Consider the following 23,037-nt stretch of genomic DNA (forward strand, 5'->3'; position numbering starts at 1 on the left):
CTTTCTTTATTGACAAAGTCAGCCTCTTTTCAGGGAACAGCACTGCAAGGGACATCAACTACTAGATAACTGGAGCTGCGTGAGAAGGTGCCACAAGCTGCAGAGCTCAGATGAGGAAGGAAGTTGGATATTTGCCTTACAGAGAGAGGCACAAAAGAGGAAATTTAAAAGGAACAAAAGAAACATGAAAGTTGTCACTATTTCCAAAAAGAGGGAAGAGAATTGTGAAAGAGATCTCTGATTCACTACAGACTTGAGGAAGTTGTCTTTGCAAGGAGTGAGTTGGAATAGATTTGAGGATTGATCGATTTGGAATAGTAGTGAGGACAGTGTGGAGCTTGAAGAAACACAGGTGATATGAGAGAAATGCAGAGCAAGAGCTCAATGTCACTTTCAGCAGGAAAATTCTGGATAGACTCAGGGTGGGTATTTGGGTGGATAAGGGTGATGTATTTGAAACAGGAATTAACATGAAGTAATGATCATTATGAAAGGAAGGAGCTGAGTACTAAAAGCATGAAGGACCAGAAACTGAATACAAGTGAAGCAAAAGGAAAACCTGTGGACATTTGGAGTAGTGAAGAGGTATATCACTTTAAAAAGTATCCTAACTCCACTGTGTTTCATTACTATTTTGAAATATTCCAGATTGCAGTGATAAATGATCCTGTTGCCTCCTTCCCTCCTAGCCAAGCAATGTGGCCACCTTGCCTACCTCTGTTGCCTTCTGCTCTTGTTGGCAGCATGAATGAGTTAACAAGAACCATACTCCTGGACTACTTCATTTCATTGTGCCACTAACAAGCATTATTTTAACCATAATTTTTCTTTGTTCCAGTTTAATTTACTTATCTTCTTAGAAGCATTGCTGGAAAAAGTTTATCATTGTCCATAAAATTATTTGTTAAGTTTCTATGGTGATGCAAATTATATTGAATTCTTGCTATTGTCATGGAAAAACAACATTGGGTAAATCTTTGCCAAACTGCTTGAACATGGTTTTGAAATTAATACACTGGAGTTAAACTGGCACAGTTCTACTAATTAGTCTACTCAAAAATGCATCACTAACTGTAGATCTCTGCATATGGTCAGTGAGTGGCCTGGTTCTAGCTGAGCAGCCGCTCTGGAGTTCTCTGTTGCCAGAGGTGCACAAGAAATGGGACCATATAGTGGCCACAGACATGGACAAATGTCATAGAGAGCTACATTTGGGAAGCTGGTGTTTTCTATTTCTTCCAGTCTATTCTACATCTTATGTCTACTCAGATGCTTAATTCCTGGAGCTAACATCAAAAACACCTTCCCTGAAAAGCTGGGGAAAATACTATAACCCTTAAGAGCAAATGAAACTGCAGTGATCCTTTAAATGGGTCATGGGAAACATTTGGATTGAAACTTATTTCCAAATCATTTATACAACACTGATAGGGCATTTCCCAACCTTACACAGGTGGCTTTGCCGCCCTTGCTTTTCCTCCCCATTGCTTCCTTGCCCCATCACTCTTACCATTTCCCTTCAGTTGTTCCAGTACCCATCCCTATTTCAAACTCATTCTCTCTTTTCAACTTCTCTTCACTAGACCCCTTAGCTTCCCAAATTATGGCTGATAGGATTTTTTTTTGTTGCTGTTAGCAGATATGGCCTCAAATCCTTGGTAATGAGCCTGCAATGGTTTATCAGCATATGCTCAGCTTTGTTCCTCTCTAGTTTTGTGGCACAGATGGGCTGATTTCTAATAGACCTGAAATTCAGCCAAAACACCTGGCTGAGATCTGAATCTAATTCATAGTGCCCCCAACCCATGGCTCTCCTAATACTGATTCCATGAAGCAATGAGGAAGAGCATGGATGCCAGCAGCACTGGGAACACCAAATCACCCTGGTGGACTGCAGACATGTCAGTGTGACAGGCACCTCACTGAGTGGAAATGACATTGTTGCAAGAAAATGATACACATAATAAATTGCAGAGGTCATGCTGAGGTTAGGTTTTCAGTACTATACAATACACATGGGAAGAAAAAGATCTGTTAGCTTGTTTGTCCTTCCAGGATAGCTGAATACCAGCTAAATACTGTCAATTTTGGGGAGCTTATGAATGTATGATACAGCACTTTCACAAGAGCTAGATCCAGATCCTGGAAGAACTTTTCACAAGAGAAAAGAATGTTGTTTAGGTTTGCTGCTTCACTAAATATAGGACTCCTATCTCTGGAGTAGTTTCTCTTCAGATATGTACTCCTTCCTCCTTTCATTTTCAAGCACATCCAGGCACACAAACAAAAACAAATGAGTTACAAGCTAATCAATCTTGTTTTCTCCAGGTTGGAAAGGAAAAGAGATAATATTTTGATTTCAATTTCCAAATCTTTGGGAGGTGCTCAGATATTATCTATCATAGTGCTTCAAGCTTCTTGCTGTAATGGCATCAAGTGCCTCCCAAGCAATTAAAAAGCAACAAATAATTATCAAAATACATTTTGCCATCAGTTCTCTCATCCATTTCTGCTTATGAACAAGCATTAAAAGCAGATTTTTTAACTGTGGAGTAAAACTGTGAGCTTTCTGTGAACAAGAAGAGATGTAAAAAAGGGAAAATTTATTTTTAGTTTTGGACTTCTAAGATCGAGGTCACTTTCTGTTCCCTTAGGAATGAGATATTTTGTCCAAATCTGGTCTCAGTAACTCCTAGAGTCACAAGCTTCCTCTGTTTGGACAGTTTCACTGCTCCTGGAGAAAGTGACAGGCATCATCTAAGAAGAACTGATGGAGCCTAATTTACTCAGGCGAATTCCATGGAGTTTCTCCAAATAGCAGCTTGAAATGGGGTGTTGAAATCCAGGTCCTAGTTGAAGTTAGCATAAAAAATACCAATGTGTGTTGCTGTATCACTAGCCTATAGCAGCCCCTGTGCTTCCAAAGTGTGAAGCTTTATGCTAAAGCTGTCTTATGCCAGAGTCTGCTGCTGTATACATCAGTGATTTACTTCCCCAGCCTGGATATTTGGGAGTCCTAAAGTAGTTCAGGAGGAGCTAAGAAATACAAATACAGCAGTATCCTCAAAGAGTTTGGCATTATGAAGAAAGCAAGTTCTACATGTTGCTAGCCTTCCTGACACACACACACACATAAATAGCATTATTTAGGTTCAGCTTTCACGCATTATAAACAGATAATGCTACTTACACATCCTGTCAAGCAGACAGAGCTGAGTATCATTTGTACACTGCTTCTCTTTAAGTTGCCCAATAAATATTTCAGTGGCTTCATGGATGGGGGGCACTTACAAAACAGCTGCTCAGGAGGCACTTCTGGGAGAGGAAGAACTTTGTCTGCTGGAAGCCTGTGGTTTTGCCGTGTTATTCACTGCTGTGTGTTCGGGGAGGAGGAGAGGAGCAGTGTTGCAAGGAGCAATGGAAGCTGCAGGGAGCGGGAGCCTGGGGCGGCTCTTGGGCAAGGGGCGCTGGGAGCTGAGGGCGCCCAGGAGCCGCTCCCCACTGTCTGTCACTGGCTGTCACTGTCTGTCACACGTAGCCAGGGTTACAGCTGTAGGTACCAGGCTGGGAGAAGGCACCTTTTTCTGATTTTTATGATTTTTATGAACAGAAACCGAGTAACTTCGTACAAAATCCCAGGCTGACAAGGACAGAGCTGCCGCATAGGTCCAAGAAGCATTAGCTGACTAGCAGAACGGTGGGAGGCTAAACATGAAAGACCTGAAAACCACCAGTGTTTTTATGCTAGCCGTGATGCACATTCGAGACATTTTTGGCCAGCTTTCAAGTAAAAGTAACTCCGAAGAGAAGCCCGATCGCAGCAACCAGCCGGCTCCGAACCCTTCGCTGCCTAAGAACAGATTTTTTTCCCTTTGAGCTTTCCCTAGCCTAAGGTGATACCAAAGGAGCTTCCAAAAAACTTTGCAGGCTGAGAAACACAAAATTACTTCCTTCAGGGGCGGAGACACCCCCCACTCGCTCCACGGAGACTTTACCCGGCGCTGAACCCGAACAGGGGCTCACCGAATCTCCCGAGGGGAGCGTGCCCATAGGAACGGGAGGCTCCCCAAGGGGAAGGGCAGTCGGGGACAGGGGAGGGTGCCCCGGACTCGGGGATCCCGGGAGAAGCGCTCCCGGCCCGAGGAGCGGCTCCGGCTCCCGCCCCGGCCGCGCCCGCCGCGCTGAGGGGGGCGGTGCGTGTCACGCGGGCGGGGCGCCGGGCGGTCACGTGACGCGGGAGAGGCCCGGCAAGGCCCGAGGAGGAGCTCGGCCGCCGCCATTTTCCTGCGGCGCCCAGTGCGTGTCCCTGTCCCCGGCCGGGCGGGCGCGCAGGGGGAGGGGACGGCGGCCGGGGGAGGGGGGCGGGAGGAGGAGGAGGAGGGGTCCCTGCTCGGGTGACAGGTCCGTCCCTGAGGGCGGAGCGGGGGCCGCCTGCGGCACGGCGGGGTGAGGAGCCCGCGCAGCTCCATCCCCCCGGCGACTCCTCCCGTCCCGGCCCCTGAGGAGGGAGCGGAGCCGCGCTCGGTTCCAGCGCCGCCAGCGAACCCGCCATGTCCGGCCAAAGCCTCACCGACCGCATCACGGCGGCGCAGCACAGCGTGACCGGCTCGGCCGTCTCGAAAACCGTGTGCAAGGCCACGACCCACGAGGTGATGGGCCCCAAGAAGAAGCACCTGGACTGTGAGTACCGGCAGGGACGGCGGCCCAGGGATCTCTCCGAGCGTCCCGCCGGGGAGCGGGATTGCCCGGCCTGTGCCGGGGTCCCGCTGCGGGGCTGCCGCCCATCCCACCGGCCTCGTGGGGACGGGAAGCCTCCTCCGGCGGGGAGCCCGGGCTTTCAGCGTCGGGCACAGCCCGAGGGCGGGGGCGTAGGGTCGGGGACGTGGCGATGGAGAGCCTGGGAGAGGCTGTTCAGTGTATCTGCTCTCCAAAAAGGGCCTTGCCAGTCTTCCTTATGCACAGGGCCCCGGACAATGTGAGCTGCTGAAGGACAGGACCTGCTCCGTACCCCTTTCTTAGGGAGAGAGAGAACCACGGAGGCCAGGCAGAGGAATGGGCTGTAATTTCCTTACTAATTGATCTCATTTGCGTCGTGCTAGGGCAGCGCTCCCCCATTCTCTAGAGGAGGTGCAGGAGTTTCAGGAAGGAATAGCTCATCAGTTATCTTAATTATTTTCCAGGTAATCTACCAGGGGAAAAAAAAATTCCTTCTTTAACAGTCATGTAAATCTTCCATGTAGGAAAATGTATGAAACGTCTGTTTGAGGGGCAGATCTCTCTCAGTGAGGATGTTCTTAGTCTTCTTTCTGCTCTGTCTCATTCACTTGGAAAGATGTATCTAAGAGGACTTCTTTAGAACTTTGGTACCTGGTCTTAACATACCATGCAGGTTCTGGCCATTTTTCAGCTTCTCTTAAGAACAGATCAAAGGTGGGAAGGCTTGAAAGGTTTTCTATCAACTATGATCCGTACAAGTGATTATGAGGAGAATGATGAACACCAAAGTTCACATTAGCGTTTCTCCACTAAGCTGTAAGGTCACAGGACCGAGGAAGTTCTTGGTCTGAATATCTTATTGTCTTGCATCTGTTTATTCTAGGCCTTTTAAGGACAGCCGCCCCCCCCACCCCTTTCACTTTTCCAAATATATAATAAAAGATACTGGAGAGATTTGTGTGTCTGTGCCTTCTCTATGTGTGCTTTCTCCCTTCCTCCCACCCACGTCTGCAGGAGAAGGTTGAGTCTTCATGAGTCTCGAGTTTGTGCCTTCTGAATTGCTCTGTATCCAAATGAGAACACCAGATGATAGTAGTAGGATTAATTGTACTGTAGTTCTGTAGTTCTTTCTTCTTTCCACTAAAACGTGTGCATATTAAAGGTTTAAGGAATTCTTGTTCTGCAAGTACCTGAGAGCAATGTGATTAATTTTTAGGGTAGTCCCAGAACAGCTGCCTCTGACTCTTTTTGGTATGCCCTCATGTAGTTAATCTTTTGGTTGAAGATACAGTAACTGAGTGGTCTTGTTGTATTTGGTTAGCTGAGGGTGTCAGAACACTGAGGAACTCTTTGGGCTTTGAGTAACTTATTGGCAGGTAGAGAGAACCCCTTGTCATATGGCATATGTATGAAATGGTGATGTTACTGGATTTCACACAGCAGCAGTGAGGCTTGCTGGAAAACAAACTTTGTCAGGCTTAGCCTGTAATTGTGCTAAAAGTAGGGTTTCAGTAATGAGGCATTTAGGAGCTGAATTATTTTGTGGTATAAACTGTGTTGAAAAGAATATGAAGCTGGCCAGAGAACTGCTCTTCAGGTGCGGGGGTGTGTGTGTGTAAAAGGGTGATGTTCTGGATAGGGCTGCTAGGCAACAGCCTAATGGAGACCTCCAGAGTGCTGCTTCAGAAGGTTGCCTGGACTTCCTTAGAAAGCTGTCTGCTAGTTGCTGGATGAGAAGACCAATTCTGTGTTTCCTTTTTCTACTCTAGACTGTCAGGAGTTTTAGTTTCTGCCTCTCTGAGAATTTTTATCAAAGCAGGGAAAACTTGGGTTTTTAATAATCTTTTTAGTGGTTAAAATATATCATGGCTAGATGTTTTGTACCCTAATATATTTATTAGAAGTCTCAGTTCCTGGCATCAGGAAATGACACATGGTCTTGTATTTTGAACTTTTTCTTTGTTCATACCCTTTATGGTTGTATACTTTAAAATAAATATTTTTTACACAAGCTGTGACTCAAGCCCCACTTCTGAACAATTTGTACATATCTTCCTTTTACAACAAACAGTTTAACATGGTAAGGCCTATGAACTGACATCTCTTTGTAAATGACAATTGATATACCTGTCTTCATAGGCAGCATGCTGCCCTAATATTTTTCTGATTATTGCTTATTATGATAATAGAGGTAAAGCTTACTAGAGGTTGTGTCCTGGTGAGCAGATGAGTTGAGTTTTCCTGTACTGTCCTGTAATGAAGTGTTAGTCTTGCAGCATGTTCTGTGGCCATGACATACATTCTTGCTTCTGTATTTCTTGTACAGATCTCAAGATTTCTGACTGTCCTGTTACTGAAATGCTTTCTTCATTAAGCTGGAGCTGTCACAAACAGATTTAACTAGCTCAGCCTCATGTTAACTCATTAAAATGGGGGAAAGTCCAACATAGATGCTCATGAACTTAATTATTCCTATTCTTATTTATCTTGCTTCTGACAGTGTGTGGAGTTTAAAAACTGACGTGCTCTCCATCCTGGGTTACCTCTATTTTCCTGAGTGATAGTTATCTTTATCAAGGAAGTTAAAAAGGAATTTTTTCCTTAGCTCATGGTGGTTAAAATGTAGTATGTTTCAAAGAATGCTTTCTCTCCCATTACAAAGCTTAGTTATTTGGTTTGGGGGAGAAAAACTTCTAATTTACAAGTGGACATGGCTTGTGATAGGTAGTAACATCATCTTGAGGCTGTATACTTGAATCCATGATACTGTTTTATTCTTCTGTTTTGAAGGTCCAGCCTTAGAGCTTAGAGCTGGGTTAAGGATTCTGTTTGCTGTTCTGAATGCTGTGCTTGTTGTGATGGATTACTTGTTTTACAGAAATCAGGTTTAATGGCCTTGGAACCCTCAAAACATAGTTCATCAATTTCTTTTAGGGAAAACCTAGTTTCACAAGGACTTTGTCCCCATTTTTACACCTATCTGAGCAGTGGGAGCTCTAAACTGGTTTGTGGGTTTAACTTGCACACACAGATTGGTACAACCCTTTCTTTCTAGGTAGCTTTTTTGTCCCCACGTTGAGTGTTGGATAGTGATGCTAAGAACAAGTGCTTTGGGTTGTTACAATATAAATGGTGCTGGGAAACTTGTTGCCAGTTTTCACTCCTTCTTTATGTGATTCTCAGAGAGGGAGGTGTGTTTGTATGTGTGGTGGATAATTAATATTAGGAATATCTGAAGTTAATGCCTAGTAAATTTCACTGGCTTGGTTCAGTGAAGCTGCTGTAGCAGGGATAGCTCAGTATCATAACAATGTTTGTGTACATGTGTGTGTTGTGGAGTGTATTTAAACAGCTTTGTTGTGATACTCGTTTAGGGTTGGCCTCTTGAATGAGTGTGCATCGTAACCCTATCTGCTTGTAGCTAATGGAGTAGCCCTCTTTAAATGAGAATGTGGAAGGATGACTTGGAAGGAAGTTGTGATGCTGTAATTACCCATTCTTAACAGGAAATATCTCTATAATTAAGCCAGAGTGTAATTTCCTTGATTTCTTATTGTGAAAGAAAACACATATTTTTAAGGAAGGCAGTAAACCAGAACCCTGCCCTGTATTGAGTAGATGTCTATGAGAAGCTGTGTAAGGCAGAGTAAACTCGAAGGAACTTGTTGGGAACTTAATTCCTAAATCACTAATGTCAGCTGCTTTGGTTTTGTCTGGAAGCTGCCTCTGGGATAGAGAAAAGCCAGGTGAGAAACTCTTGCTTCATGTCTGTGCTGGGGACAGCTTCTATTTCAAACTGAGATGGTACAAAAAGGGTAACTTGGAGAGCTGAGGAACAAAGATCATTGCTTTTTGCTGGATCACCCAAGAGATTTGTAGGGAAGCTGGGAAAGCCAGCGTTGTAAGGGTTCACTTGCCTTTTTATGCTAAAGTGTACCTGGGTGATGAGGTGAATTAACTCCTAGTTCTGTGGGTACTACTGTGTTCTACAGTAGACACAGATTATCCACATTCCTTTTATGGTATTTAAGTGCTTCAACTAACTCATATTTTGTCTCTGGTTTTGGCAGAATCACCTGAGGTTTCTTGCAGTTCTGTTTCCTTTTTGTAATTGACTTAAATTTCTGGAGGCAGTCCATTTTTATTTTTGCTTAGAAATGTTCTTTGTAACTGTAATTATTCCGAATACAGATAATTGCATTATTACAACTTTCTTCTGAAGTATTCAGTTTTCTTTCTGAGTTTTTTCTGTGATTCCTTCATAGTTTCTTTCTTTAGCCAACTTTCTTACTTTTTACTGGAATTCCTTTGGAATATTTGTTCGTGCCTTTTAGTAGAGTATGAGAACTATCATGCTCCTCCTGGCTGCCAGAGGGACAATTTTCTCCTACAGCTGCTCATTTGCAGAAAGAATAGCTGTGTAGTTGTGCAGCTGTTGTTTTATTTTGCTTAGCCTGAAGCAGTATTCTGCTTCAGATGAGGTAAGAGGCAGGAGCTAAGGAGGAGAAGCTGTAGGACACCTGCAATCAGCTTCCTGTGACTCTTCATACCACCACCATTGTTTCCCAGTAGCAGTGAGCATTCAGGTCTCATGTAACTTTGGGTATAGCCCTAGCTGAGATTTTTCTTAATTATTTTTTTAATCGTGCTGTCATATCTTGTATTTTCTAAAAGGGACACTTGGGAGAAACATTCTTTGCCGTTCAGCCTGTGACCTAATGATCTATTTCAGTCTTCAGTTCCTAATCCTAAAATCACTTTTTGATTTGTAGATGTGAAAATTTTAAGTTGTCCCTGATGGCTTGTCTCACAAAGTAATGGTAGTTTGCATAATAATACAAGAGATTACTTATCCAATGTGGAATTTAAGGCTTCCTGACTTTTGCATTTGGTGCCTTATGTAAAGTACATGATTTGTTGATGATGGTAGAATTCTGGGAAAGTTCACTTAAAAACCATTACTGGTGTCTCACTCCCTCTGGAAAATGCAACATTATTTCTGGAGACGAGACACCTTTTGTATTTGAAAGCTTAATTTATTAAACAGCTTTCTTCAATTGAAAATTTTCACTGCTGTTAAAACATTTTCACTCAAAGCATCTCACACATCAATTAATCCTTTAAAAATAGCACATAGTAGCTTTACTGCTGGTAGGCTATGTCCACTTCTCTGTGTACTGAAGTAGCTCTTTCTCAACCATGATAGTAGAAATCAGGTAAGAATTGTAAATGACTTGTGTATAAAGTCTCAAAGCCTTCTACTGGGGCAGTAATTTAATATTTTCAAGTAGTTTGCAATACAAGTCTAAAGCAATAATCTCAAGTATGTGTCCTTTTGAGTATTTTAGCAAACTCTTCTGCTGCAAACTTTTTATTCATGCCTATGAGAATTTAGCCATTTAGATTTCCTGCGGGTCAAAGTCTTAACTCTGGGAGTAGCTGCAATTTGGAGTTTAATGTTATCTTGCAAAGCCTTGGGTATGAGAGAGATTTTATTACTGATTGTATCTGCAGCTGATTAAAAGTAACCAACAAGTAACTAACAAAAAAGAATGCAATCAAGTGAAAAGAAGCTTTTGTTGCTATAAAGTTATTTGGCTTGGTGTTTTCCTTGCTCTTCTGGCCGTTTTCTCCATTGTGAAGTATGATCATGAGTGGGCAGATTATGAATTCTTAGTAAATTCAAAGTAATTGTATCCTTCAAAACTTGAAGGAGAAATATTGTTCTACTTTGTATTTTACCCCTAGTTTATATCAGAGCTTTATCAATTAACTGGTAGTTTCTAAACTTAAAGATAATGTTAGTAAATTCAGTGCTGAGGTGTGGTTGTCTCAAATCTACTGAGGATAAATCCGAGTTATGAGTAATATGTCACAAATCGGGTATTGGGAATTTAGAAATTAGGGGACTAAGCTGTATTTAACTGTGTGAGAATAACTTAATGAAGTTAAGCATTTCATACAGATTTAGCAAATACACTGGATTTTCTGATTGTGACTAAAAATCTCCTGTGCTATTTTGCTAAAGGAGCTTTATTAAAGTAATGCTTATCTGGATAATTTGCAATAGTATACAAGGGTAAATTAGGCTTTTATAAGTTTTTCCTCAGAAGAGAGGGTGAAAATGAATGAGACCTACATCAAAATTTGACTTGGGCATGTTAATTCACAGAATGAAGCATACAGCATTACTGGAGTGGACAGTGGTGGCATAAAGGGAAATCTTGAGACTTTTATGCAGGTCATGACATAAGTAGTCATAAGTAGTCTAAACCTAAAATAAATTTAAAAATCTCCAAAAGTGGGGATTATACTCATTCTGAGATTTCCTGTGCACTTTCATTCATACTGATGTTAATTCTCTTCATCAACTCCTTTTTGCCTTTTCTCCTGAAAAGACACTTTTGAAATCTTTACTTGCTGTCCTTTATTGCTTCCTCCTAAGCCAGCAGGCCTTCAGTCACAACATTCATATGCTCCAGCAGCGGTGCCATTCTAGCAGGAGTGATTCTTTTGCTGATGTGGGAAGTGAGAAGTTTGCATGGGTTGAAACTGCTCTGGCATTTCACATATTTACTCTAAATATGGTGCTTGCAGTAGCTCAGCTATTCCAGTTGCTGGCTGTGTGTTATGACATCAACAAGGTGCCTGTATTGTTTGTAACCTTTCTTGATTTTTTGAATCGATAATTTAATAAAATTTAAAGCATAAATTGTGCATACTTAATAACGCTGTGTCCTAGTTAAACAATTAGTATGTAAACAAATTGTCCACGTTAACAACTTGTAAAAAAGTACATTATTTTATCCATTTACAAAAAGGTGATAATGAGGTTTATATAATTCCTTAATTACTTTTGCTCCAAAAAAAAGAAAAATAAGCCCAACAAAACCAAACCAACCCACTTGTATGCATCTGCACAGCATAAGTTTCTAAAGTTGCTACAGTCAACTTGATTTTTAACTCCAAGTGTGTAACATGCAAAGTTTTAAATTAAACTCAGGCTACAAAGCTAAAGGCAGAATTAAGCATGTTTTAAATACTTATTTTTAATTTTAAAAAGAAATATTTACCTTCACCTGGCAGTAAATCCACTCAGAGCAGCTCTGGTTGTTTGTGATGTGTTACTCTGCCAGGTGAGACGGTTGAATGTCTTGGCTGTCCAAAGGTGGACATTGGTGTCCTCATGCTCCTTGGTGCCCTTAAGGGCTGCTGTAGCTTGCTTTGCTGTTGGGTGTGTTTGTGCTTTTCTGGGGTGGGTGCTGATCTGTAAGTGACCTGAAGTGTTTCTGTGCCCCTCTTTTGCAGTTCAAGTGTGTGCTTTTTGTCTTGGGTTTGGTTGTGTTATGTAGCACGTCCCTCTCTTCCCCACTTCTTCCCATATGTTCAGAAGTTGTATCACCATTTCACTGCATTTGCCTGCAGTTGCTCTGGGTTTATTTAGCTGCTACCTCCACTCTTGCTGAGCAATGGGTCAATATTTAATTGAAAATGGATCACACTTCAATTTGCTTTATCCTCTTTCCTTCTTTTTCTGCCCAGTATTATCATAGTAGTTTCAGCCATCATTGCAGCCTATTTCAAACATCATGAATTTTTCTGATCAGCAACTCTGTATTCTGGATCTGACCTTATTTTTTTATGTGAAGTGTAAAACCTTGTTCAAACGGTTGTGATGGTGGTGTTATTTCATCATGTTTAATTCTGTCCCCTTTTCTATTTGCCAGAAGCCACTGGTGTTCGTAATTCGGGATGTATACTGTTATGGAGAGATTAAAACTAACTTTCATTTTAAAATCAGTTTGTTGGGAGTATTTACTTGATTATGTATTGCAGCCTCATGGAGTTGTAGTTCCCAAAGCAATTCTTCATTTCTGGGTTGATGTGGGGCTGATTTCATCAAGTCTTGCTTACTCATAAAATGCTTTCATTCTTCTGTCTCACAAGGGGCACTTGAGTTTAATGTTTATGTAAGCAGTTAAGTCAGTTTGTAAGTTTTAGGGCTGAACTTCAGGTATTTTACTTGCAATTACTTTTTATTCATCATGAACCATAACTAGTTCAAATCCTAGTTGCAGATAAAAAAGAAAAATGTGTTTTTGAACAATATCCTTGTGTTCTTTTATTCTCTTGAAGTGAAGTTTCTTTACTGTTTAGAATGATACTGGAATCTTTAGGTAGATTTCAGTTTTGAATTCATTCTCTGAACGTCCATGTCCCTTAGCTTTCATTGATATAGCCATGATCGGATCAGCTGGTTTTTGTTGAAATGACTGAATTTGGATTTATTATCCTTTAAATCAGTTTTTCTATGATATATTAATAATCTCAAGTCTTAAATTTATTAGGGATTATTTCTCCCTAGTGTGTTTGCATTTCAGTCAGGAGTGTTACAGTGCAGCACTGCAGAATAAGATTTAGAGTATCAAAAATACATGTGAAGTGGATTTTAATCATAGGAAAAAAAGAAAAAAATGAACCCACATATGAACACCTCTGCATTTGTGGACTGTAGTTATTTCTAATAAGGATATTTCATGCTTAGTAAGTTGTCACATTTGATTAGCAAATGAATGGAAAAGCTCAGGATGCACAATTCTTAGCTATAAGCTGTTTGATACACAAGGACTAGTACACTATTTGTTGGGCTTTGAGGAAAAATGGTTGTTTGGATACAGACTTTTATTTTTAGGTTCTTGATAGTTAATAAGGAGCTAGCCCGAGCTTTTTTCCTGACCTGTTCAGTTGAAATGCCTTGCTGCTATGTAGCTTCATTTAAGCCCATTAAATGTAACATAAGTCAATTTCCAAGCAGGTTGCTTTGCATTAAAAATCTGGAACATATGAAGCTTGTTTCAGTGCTGAATTTGGTGTGTAAGCGGATGGAAATCCACAGAAGTTTTTGTGTTAGTTCTCAAATACTAGGGAGAAACACAGTTAGTGTAACTTGTGAAATTTGGGTTTTCATTGTTATGGATTTGAATTGAATATGCTTGGAATTTCATTGTTATGTGTTTAAAGCTCATGCATTTCTAGGGTCTGATTTTCTCTCTTGTTTTGCTGGGGATTTTTGCTTTTTGTTGACACATAGTTTATGAGGAGACTTTCTTCATATTTAATGATCTGTAAGTGAAATACAGTGAGTTGGAGGAGATGCTTTTGTCTTTATTTTAAACTGTTAATGAGGAGTCTTTGTAGACAGGAATGTGGTCAGTCTCTTGGTATATACTAGGGCTGACACAAGATGTCTTAACACATAGTTTTACCAGAGTTCCATATTCAGTTTAGCTCTCTGAGGGTTTAACCAATGAACAACCTTACTTTGAAGTAAATGGAATAACTAATTATTTTCTTTTTTGAACTTTTCTTATGAAACAGTTTAATTTTAAGGATAGAATCTGGCTGAAGGTTTATTTCCTTTTACTGAAAACCAAAAGACAGATGTTATTTACTACTTCTCTTGGCTTTAGTTTATCTTAGAGGCTGTTTGTGATAGGGACATGTCTTTGTTCATGGTAAACAGAGAAGTTCCCAGCTGAAAGCTGTGGATACTGAGGAGCTCTTTCTGTAGACAGTGTCCCTTACCCATCCAGTTTCAGACTAAAAGTTTGAAACTCTGTATTGGCTCTGAAACTTCATGAAATTTCATGACCCCATGGTCACTAATGAAGGGCTCAGGAACAGTCTCTAAAAGTGAGGCATGAGGGAAAGAACTGATTTGGATTTATGAAACTCAGACAAAACAGTGTTGCTGTAAGGAGGATGTGTTCCCCTTGGTAATATCCTCTGCTTTATCTACTGAGAATCGGTAAAGCTTAGTGTATGGTCTTGGAAAAACTCAGCTTCCTTTTTGCTCTGCATGTTAAATGAAGTTTGTTCCTGCACCATCCTAACTTCTTATCACAGAGTGTTCTAAAATATTTTCTGTGAGCAGCTTGGACGTGCTCTGTAAGGGATGGTTTTGTTGTGCCCTTGAAAAAGAGTGCTATTCAAATGTGCATTGAAGATGTGCTTGGGACGAGCCAGGGTGAGTCTTGTTTGGTCACAGAGCTCCAAATATCTCATGGGAGATGTTAGTCTAAATTGAAAAAGGAAGTAAAAGCTAAATTAGGCAGGCATTTCCAACATTTCTATTAATAGGATGGAAGAATTTAGCTGTACTTTTGCTTGGCTGCCTCCCTTCGTGGAAGAGTTTCACAGTCACAGTAGAGCAGTGTCAGTTGAAACAATTTTGTGGTGATACCTCTGTTTTTATAGGTAGAGAGGTTGGTTTTGGTTGTTAGTTTTGGTTTTTTGGTTTTTTGGTTTTTTTTTAGCTCTTGTGCTCTGCTTCATCCAGTTTTCTAACAGTTCATGTCAAAATCTGATCTGGTTTTGGTCAAAAGAAAAAGTATGAAAGTGGCTGCCAGTAAAAGATCTCCTTTAATGAGTTCACCTACTTTTAAGTGCAAAACGTGAAGTAGATTGTATGGAATTGATGGAGCTTGTATTGAAGTGACTGCAGAAATGCTCTAAATCCATGTATCATGAACTTTCCTTGTTACTTCAAAAATGGTAGTTTTTAAAGTAGTGACACTTTTTTAACCAAAATGACCAGGATTTTCCATGTCACCAAATAGGTTGACAAGGAAGGAGTAGTTTCTTGGTTTTTGTCATGCTTCTTTTTCCTATCTTAATGGGAAAAATTAAGATTAGTCTCGCTTAGGAATTAGACAGAAGTTGTGTAAAAATGTCTGATGTGCAGAGTTGTTTGGTTTTTTTTTTTTTTTTTAGTATAGAGAAAGATAAAACTCAGCCACATTGTGCAAAACTATTTTCATATAACACCAGGGAGTTCAGCATTTAGCCTATTTGATCTCTGAGATACCAGCTCAAGTACCCAACTGTGTAAACCTGTGCTGGCCTGTGTGTGATTTTCTGCCAGTCACTTTGTAGGAGAAGGATGATGTTTGATTTTCACTGAATGATAAGTATTTGAAGTTTGAGAATTTGCTGCTTTCATCATTCAAAAATTCAGATACTTTGTCAGGAGTTTATTTTTTTTCTTTAAGAAAATTCATTAGTTGATATAATAGGCAAATAATCTAAACTGATTTCCTCCTTGGTCTGTTAACTGAAATTTGGTAAGGACATTTTTGCAGCAAGTGCAAAAAAAGTGCACTTAAGGCAATTGTTTATAATCTTGAGGGTTACTGTTTTGAGCTTGACCAGCTACTTCTATAGAAACTTCAATAAAAAAGTATTCCTCAGCAAACCTTCTTCATGAAATCTGTGTTTTGTTTGTCACTTATTAGCCCCATGATTCAATTGTCTTTGCCTTATTTTCCCCTCTTTTCAAGTTTTTCCACTTTTGTTGGTATGCTTAGGTCATTGTTTATAAGCCTTTAAATCAGAGCTACATTGAGACCTGTTAAGCTCTGTTCACTCAGCTAAAAGAGTAAGTGATTATCTGACAGGACCCTGCTGTATGTATTTCCTGAGAGACACACATAGATTATCCATACAAAATAGGAAATGCTGCATAGTTGGATTGTGGTATGATGTGTGTGAAGTTTATTCATAGTAAAAATCTGTTTTAAAGCTGTCATCTGAGGAGGTTTTCTCCAGTAGCTGGGCATTGTGCTATTTATAAGGAAAAGCATTTGTACTGTTTTGTAATAAATAGTACTAATTTTAAAAATCTAAGTAATTTGGACTTCTATTTATTTTATACTAGAAAAGTACCTTATGCAGTAATTTTATATATTGGGCTTTTGATGCCTACTATATTAAAACTAATCCAAATGAGTAATTTTTGCATCTCTGTGATGTTGGAAGAACATGATGTAATAATCAAACCATTTTAGAATATGGCTTAAACCATTTTGGTCTTGGATGCAAGAATTTCCCATTTATTTTTTTTTATCAGACTAATTTTAAAAATCTGTGTAAATACATGAGAAGCAATAAAATGTGGAATGTGGGTTTTTAACCTGTATACTACAGGGGCAAAAGAACCTGTAGTAGGTGCTGACACACCTTTAGACTCCCTCAACAGTACAACTGTTTTGTATTTAGCATGGACTCTTGACAAAAGGAAACCTATTTCCACACATTTACAAGTTTAGGTTTTGGTTGGGTTTTCCAGTGGTTAACCAGGCAGCCCAGTTTTTTCCACTAGTTAACCAGAAGCTGTAGAGGGTGATATCTACCAAGAAATGTGTCCTACTGTGCATCAGATACACACATCTTCACTGGCAGTTTCAGCACTGACGGAGGAAGGCAAATACAGAGGCATAACTCCTTCAACTTAAATACATGCTTCCTGACAGCTCCCAAAGGCATGCAGGGAAAAATGTGCTATTCATGCTCAGAGTTAGATTTTGTCCAGAAGGAAATCTAATTTTCAAAATCGTGGTTTAAAATGGGAGAGAATGGCACATATTCCAAACAACTTTGCTGGAGTAAGACCTTTGAGCTACTGTAATGAGACAAGTATTGAAGTAGGAAAACCATAGGTCAGATGGCTTTGGTTTCTCTTATCTTTGGTTTTGTCCATTAAACTGTGTAATTAAAGATGGTGCACTGCTGTTCAGAGAGAAAAGGATGTGAATTACATGTGTGTGACTAATTCCAAAGTAACAAAGGTCTTTGGATTTCTTTGGCTTGAGGATCTGTTCAGTGGGATGTGGTGGCAGGAGGTCAGGTTGGTGTTAACACTCACTGGTTTCAGTTTCACTGTGCTCTACTGTGAGGGTGCATCACTACTACAACATTGCTTTCTGGTGTGTCTTTAGAATAAAGGGGTGTGGATGGTAAACATCCTAAGGAACACCGAAGTTGCCCTTGTGTGGATACTCTGTATTTAGAAGATACACATATTTAGATTCAGAAAGTGTGCTGGAAGTGTTTACTGCCAAAACGGGCTGTGCACGAAGTCTGGCTTTTTCTGTTTGCTCCTCGGTAACGCAGGATTAAGGAAGTCACAAATGATGGAAATTGGCACGGGCTGAGAGAGCTGGAGTTGTTCAGTATGGATACAAGAAGGCTTTGGGGAGACCTCTCTGCTGCCTTCCAGTAGCTGGAGGGAGGGGGACTTTTCATATGGGTCGATAATGACAGGACAAGGGGAAATGGCTTTAAACTGACAGAGGGAGAACTTCTTACTTGGAGGCTGGTGGAGCACTGGAACACATTGTCCAGAGAAGTTCTAGATGCCCCATCCCTTCAAGTGTTCAAGGCCAGATTCAATGGATCTTTCAGCAGCCTGATCATGAGTGACATCCTTGCTGTGGTGGCGGTGTTGGGAATAGATGATCTTAAGGGTCCTTTCCAACATAGACCATTCTATGGTTTTGTGATAGATACTTTGACAGTCTTTGAGTATATTTTTTAACAGATATAATCAGAATGCCATATAACCAGGTGAGCTAAAGTTGGGATTAGGAGTTTCTTGCAGGATTGAGGAGGGTCAGATACTGAAGTGAACCCTAGTTAGGTTAAAGGCTTACCTTCTTGCAAAGATGGAAGTTGCCTTGCTGCAGAACTACTGTAGAGTTCTGCTCATTGAGGATTTTTTGTTCAGTGATGTCTGCTATTAACAAAATGGTTTCCCTGTTCCTGTGGACTGGGCTATGGTAATGTCACTGTAGCACTGCTAGCAAGCTGCCAGGTAAGGCATTTGTTGGTGCTATGCCTGCATCCAGGGATTATCCAGAGCAATCTGCAAGGATTGGTTACGTGCTATTGGCAGTACAACAGCAGTGTGTACCTGTGTTTCACAGGCCTTGTTTTAAAAGCATGTCTGTTAGCACAACTTGTTTTTTATTGTATGGAGGTGCAATAGCTATAGAACATTTACAGGTTCTTTGGAGCAGAAAGAGAGGGCTATAAGTACATACTATAACCAAAACTTTACTGTATGCAAAGGCAGATGGCTTGGGCACTATTCTTGCCAGGGACAGAGAACAGTGTGGTAACATTCCGTGTGTACGTGGTGATGCAGAGACCTGAGGGTCAGTATCTGGCATCACATACTGATCTCTCAGCTATCTATGAACCATGTTATGTGCCTTTTCTATGCATCTTAAGGTGAAATCATAGCATAAACTCACATATATGCAGGCTGCTTGAAATACCTACATGTTTTTGGTAGGATATAAAAGCATTGTTAAAGCTATGCAATTTTCAAAGTAATTAGTCTTCCTCAAAGTTGAAATGTTCCACCTAATGTCATTCATCGTGCTTCCATTCACCCGCTATGTGTGACCATTCACACTATAAATATTACATTGGATGCTTAAGTATTATTATAAATTATTCTCATATTTAATATAGTAATTTAATATTAGGTACTAATATATTAGATATTATTGTTTGATTTCAATATCAAACCAATGGCTGTCATTCAAAATCAAAGCCTGTCCAACCACCTGTCCTAATGTGTTCTTAAACAGCAGTGCTCGTATAGAACCCTTAGGGTACGTACCTGCTTTCTTGCTTATCAGAACCTGAAATGGGTGCATCCTCAAGTGTTTGCAGCCATGCACTCTGGAAATACTGAAAATCTTGAACAAAGAACTGTTCATAATTTTATTCATGAATGCATTGAAATTAGCATGTGATTAGTGAAAAAGAATATTGATTTTTCCCTGGTTTAATTAGGCCAGTGGGTTAAATATTCAAATTGAATATACAGCTTATGCAAGAATTGCCATTTTAGTTGGCTGGTAGATAGAGACATTTTTCATCTTTTAATCAAGAATCATCTTTAGAATATGATTCACAGGCTTGTTATTAAGCATGTTTGTAAAGATAGGATCAAGGCTCTAAGTTTACAGATACTTTTCAGTGGGAATAATGTGTTAGTGTACGTGTGGGAGATTATAATTATTTTGAACTAGATTTCATGATAAATGCTTTTAAAGGGTATGTAGGAATTGAATGTAGAGCAAAAGTATTCAGTAGCTTTGGTATGTCTTGCATATTTCTTAGTATTAGGGAGCTGAAACAATTGTTGATTTGTTCTGTTTTGAGGAAGAATTTAGTCTTAAAAGTGGGTGGCAGCTGGGAAATTAATCCTTAGAAAGGTAACTAATAAATTTTAGATACTTTTGTATTGCTCAGTGTTTTAAGATTTTAACAAAGATAGTTCTCTCCTGTTGTAACAACTGATAGGTACAGGTAATAGCCATGGGTTTTAGTGTGTTTTTTCATTGATTTTCAAACTTAGTGGACCCAGAGAGTGCTGCTTTAGTACAGAGTGCTTACATCACTTTGCCCACAACTGGAGAATACTTAAAGTGGAGAATATGTCCATATGTAGTTCTAATGATGTTTTTTGTTAGTAACTGTATGTTGGTACACATTGTGTATCAACAGAGAATTACACTGTCCTGGGAATGTGTGCAGCTGCTCTTCAGGCCAAGATTAGAAGATGAAGTTACACTGATAAATTGGTGTCGCGCTCTATGAATGCTTGCAGAGGTCTAAACGTGTCAGGAAGGTTTAGTCTAGAAGGATTATCTGAACATGCAGGAACTGTGCAAGAAGGTCTGGCTCACTTGATTTTCATTATAAACCACCAACATGAGAATGTAGGAAAGATGGGCATTCTTCCATGTGTCTGTAGAAGGAAGTAATTTCCATTATCCAGCTGGGACACTATATTTAACTATATATAAAAATAAATATATACATTCATATATATGTATGTGTGTGTGTATTTATATGTATAAATCAGCGAAACTGTAGAAAATGGAGGTGGTCAGATGAATTAAGATTGAAAAGTTAGGAAACATTGAAAGAAAGTTATTTATTAAGAAAGAAAATAGTAGTTTTTTCATTATGGTAAAGTTTATTATGGGGAGTATGGATACTCAGTCTTCAGTGAGAAGCACAAAGGGAATTTATTTTTTAATCTGCACCAGAACATCAGACTTTGGACTATTAATGTCAGAAAACTTGGAACTGTAGACATGTAGAGTAACCACTGAAGGCCAAGGCAGACATCTTGGAAGGACAGAGGATGACTGTAGTGGCGTGGTTGGGTAGCAGTCACTCACTGGTGCCAAAAGTGGAAGGACTTGTCTACTTGCCCTTTTCCTCTTTCTTCTTACCTTTGCATGTCATCATCTCCTTTTCTTGTTATGGCTTTCACCTGTTTTGGTCTTTTGTGAGCGGTTTTTTAGCTGGTAGGATAATGAAAAAACTATGCTGTATTGTGTCACCTCATGTGTCATCCCCATTATCCCATCCAACACCACTGAGGTCAGGGGCTTTTGTGGGGTTTTATTTTCCTATTCTGAGAAGTTAGGATGGTTCAGAGAAGCACACTAGGCTGACATGACATAAGCATGTCATCAGTGGAAGTGTGTCAATGTTTGCAGGTAGAGACAGGAATGGGACCACCCAGATTTGTCATGAGTTACCATGAAAACATATCCTGTGAGTTATGTATCTTATGCATTTGTGTTGGTCTAAAATAATGAACTTCTGCCATATGTTAAACTTGGATGAAGATCTAGGTGAGCTAAGCTATGATTGTGTTCAGCTTGAATGTATTTGAAATGAGAATGTTATATTTACAGTCTGTGGCTGGAGCTGTTGAGGCAATATTTCACAGTATTTTCATGTTAGTCTTTAAAATGTGATGGGAGTATTTGGCAAGTTTAGATGAAAGTGATGCTAAAGTCTGTCTTGAGAAATCAATTCTCCAAAGGTAACATAGCCACACTTGTATTTTCCACAATATTTGTAACTGGAGAAGTTGGAATAATCATTATGAATATTAAATGAAGTGCTAATGTTGTACCTTCCAGTATTTAGGAACTGAGATAAAGAAAAAGGAAAATTGTGTATATAATGGTTTTAATTGTTCTTCCCTTATTTTTAACTTCTTTTGCTGTTTCTTTTACCAATGCTTTGTTTGTTGAAGAGTTTTGGTAGACACTACTAATGTTTTTCAGAGAATTCTTCATTGAAACCACTTGTTCAAGTGAACAAATTTTTACTCTTTTTTGCAGGAAGTATATTAATTAGTTTTTGCAGTTCTCAAACAGAAGTAGTAAGTTGCTCGAAGTGTTGCCATATGAGAAAAATTTATTTAAAGATAACTGAGGCAGTAATGCTGAGTTCACAGGGTTACTGATAGAGATTTAAAGTAATTTGTAAGAATTCCAATTAGAAACAGTGGTTTTAAGTAGGAAAGAAAACATGATAGTCTCATTTGAGTTGGAAGAAAAAGGCAAGATGTAGCTTGATTAAATGAAAATATAAACCTGTGGTTATAGAGCAAGTTATTCAATATTATAATAAATCTTTCTGCATTTTTTTCCTGCTTATCTAATATAAATTAGATTAAATCATCATTCTTTTTAAACATGGAAAGCTCAGAATAGAATGAGACTTCTCAGATTTCTTTAACTCTTCCAGAAATTGTTTCCTGAGTCAGTGCATGTAGCTGTTAAGATGCTTTATATATGCAGAGAAAAATTTCTCAGTGAGAATTTTTATTGTTAATTTAAAAATGTGTGGTCCTTGTCCATTTTCTCAAGGGGACTTTGGTGAAGCCATGGGACAATCTGATGTAGTAAACTACTTCTAGTAAAATGGTTTGGTACAAATGGGTTTATTCAGAAGATAAACCTAAATTTAAAACCAATAGTGTTTATGGCATATTTTGTTTTAAACTGCAAACGTAGGTATTTTCTGTTAATTAGGAAAATACTGAAGTATTCACTCAGTTTTCAAAGACATACTTGCTATATAATATTCTTCAGATTAAATTCAACAGATTAAATGTCCTTTAGTGAGTGGCTCAGAATGAAATTTACTATCACTGTGTTTCATTTGATCACTCCAGTATGTCATTTGGGGTATCCTCGTTTTTGCACAAGCCTAATTTTTGGTTACAAATGTATTATTTAAAAACTACAATTTTACCACTTTGCATTAATGGTCAGAATTATTCTGAGTATTATTTTTGACAAATTGCTTGGTTCTCTAATGAAAGTAGTTCTTTACCTCCAGGAACATTCAAATCCTATTTCCCATATTTAAATAAGGACATCACCTGTGGAAGAAGTGGGAAATCATTTAGAAAATTACCATATGCTTCCATTAAGTTATCTACTTTTAAAATGTCAGTTGGAATGTGTAGAATCAGGTCTGAACGTGTCAGGGTTTGTAGTTGTCAGAACTGTTAATCTGTAGAAGTAGATTTTAATTATAGATTTTACAGAAAACCTTTTCTTTTGTTCTTATTTTGGTATTCTGATTTTTTGAAGTTTTTATAAGTGTTCTTTCATGGCACAGTTAAGTCCTCCAAGTATTTAAATATTA

General features: G+C 39.4%; 1 protein-coding gene across 4 annotated transcripts in view; it reads left to right on the forward strand.

Annotated features, from left to right (window-relative positions):
• The first annotated feature begins 4,375 nt into the window (after positions 1–4,375).
• PICALM (phosphatidylinositol binding clathrin assembly protein) overlaps positions 4,376–23,037 on the forward strand; it is a 65,796-nt gene continuing 47,134 nt past the window's right edge. For all 4 annotated transcript variants that reach the window (XM_059492364.1, XM_059492380.1, XM_059492371.1 and 1 more), the window contains exon 1: positions 4,376–4,680. In XM_059492364.1, the coding sequence (XP_059348347.1) occupies positions 4,551–4,680 (130 nt within the window). In that variant the 5' untranslated portion in view covers positions 4,376–4,550. The remainder of the gene's footprint in view (positions 4,681–23,037) is intronic.

Source organism: Ammospiza nelsoni, chromosome 2 (genome assembly GCF_027579445.1).
Source record: "Ammospiza nelsoni isolate bAmmNel1 chromosome 2, bAmmNel1.pri, whole genome shotgun sequence".
Lineage (NCBI taxonomy): Eukaryota > Metazoa > Chordata > Aves > Passeriformes > Passerellidae > Ammospiza > Ammospiza nelsoni.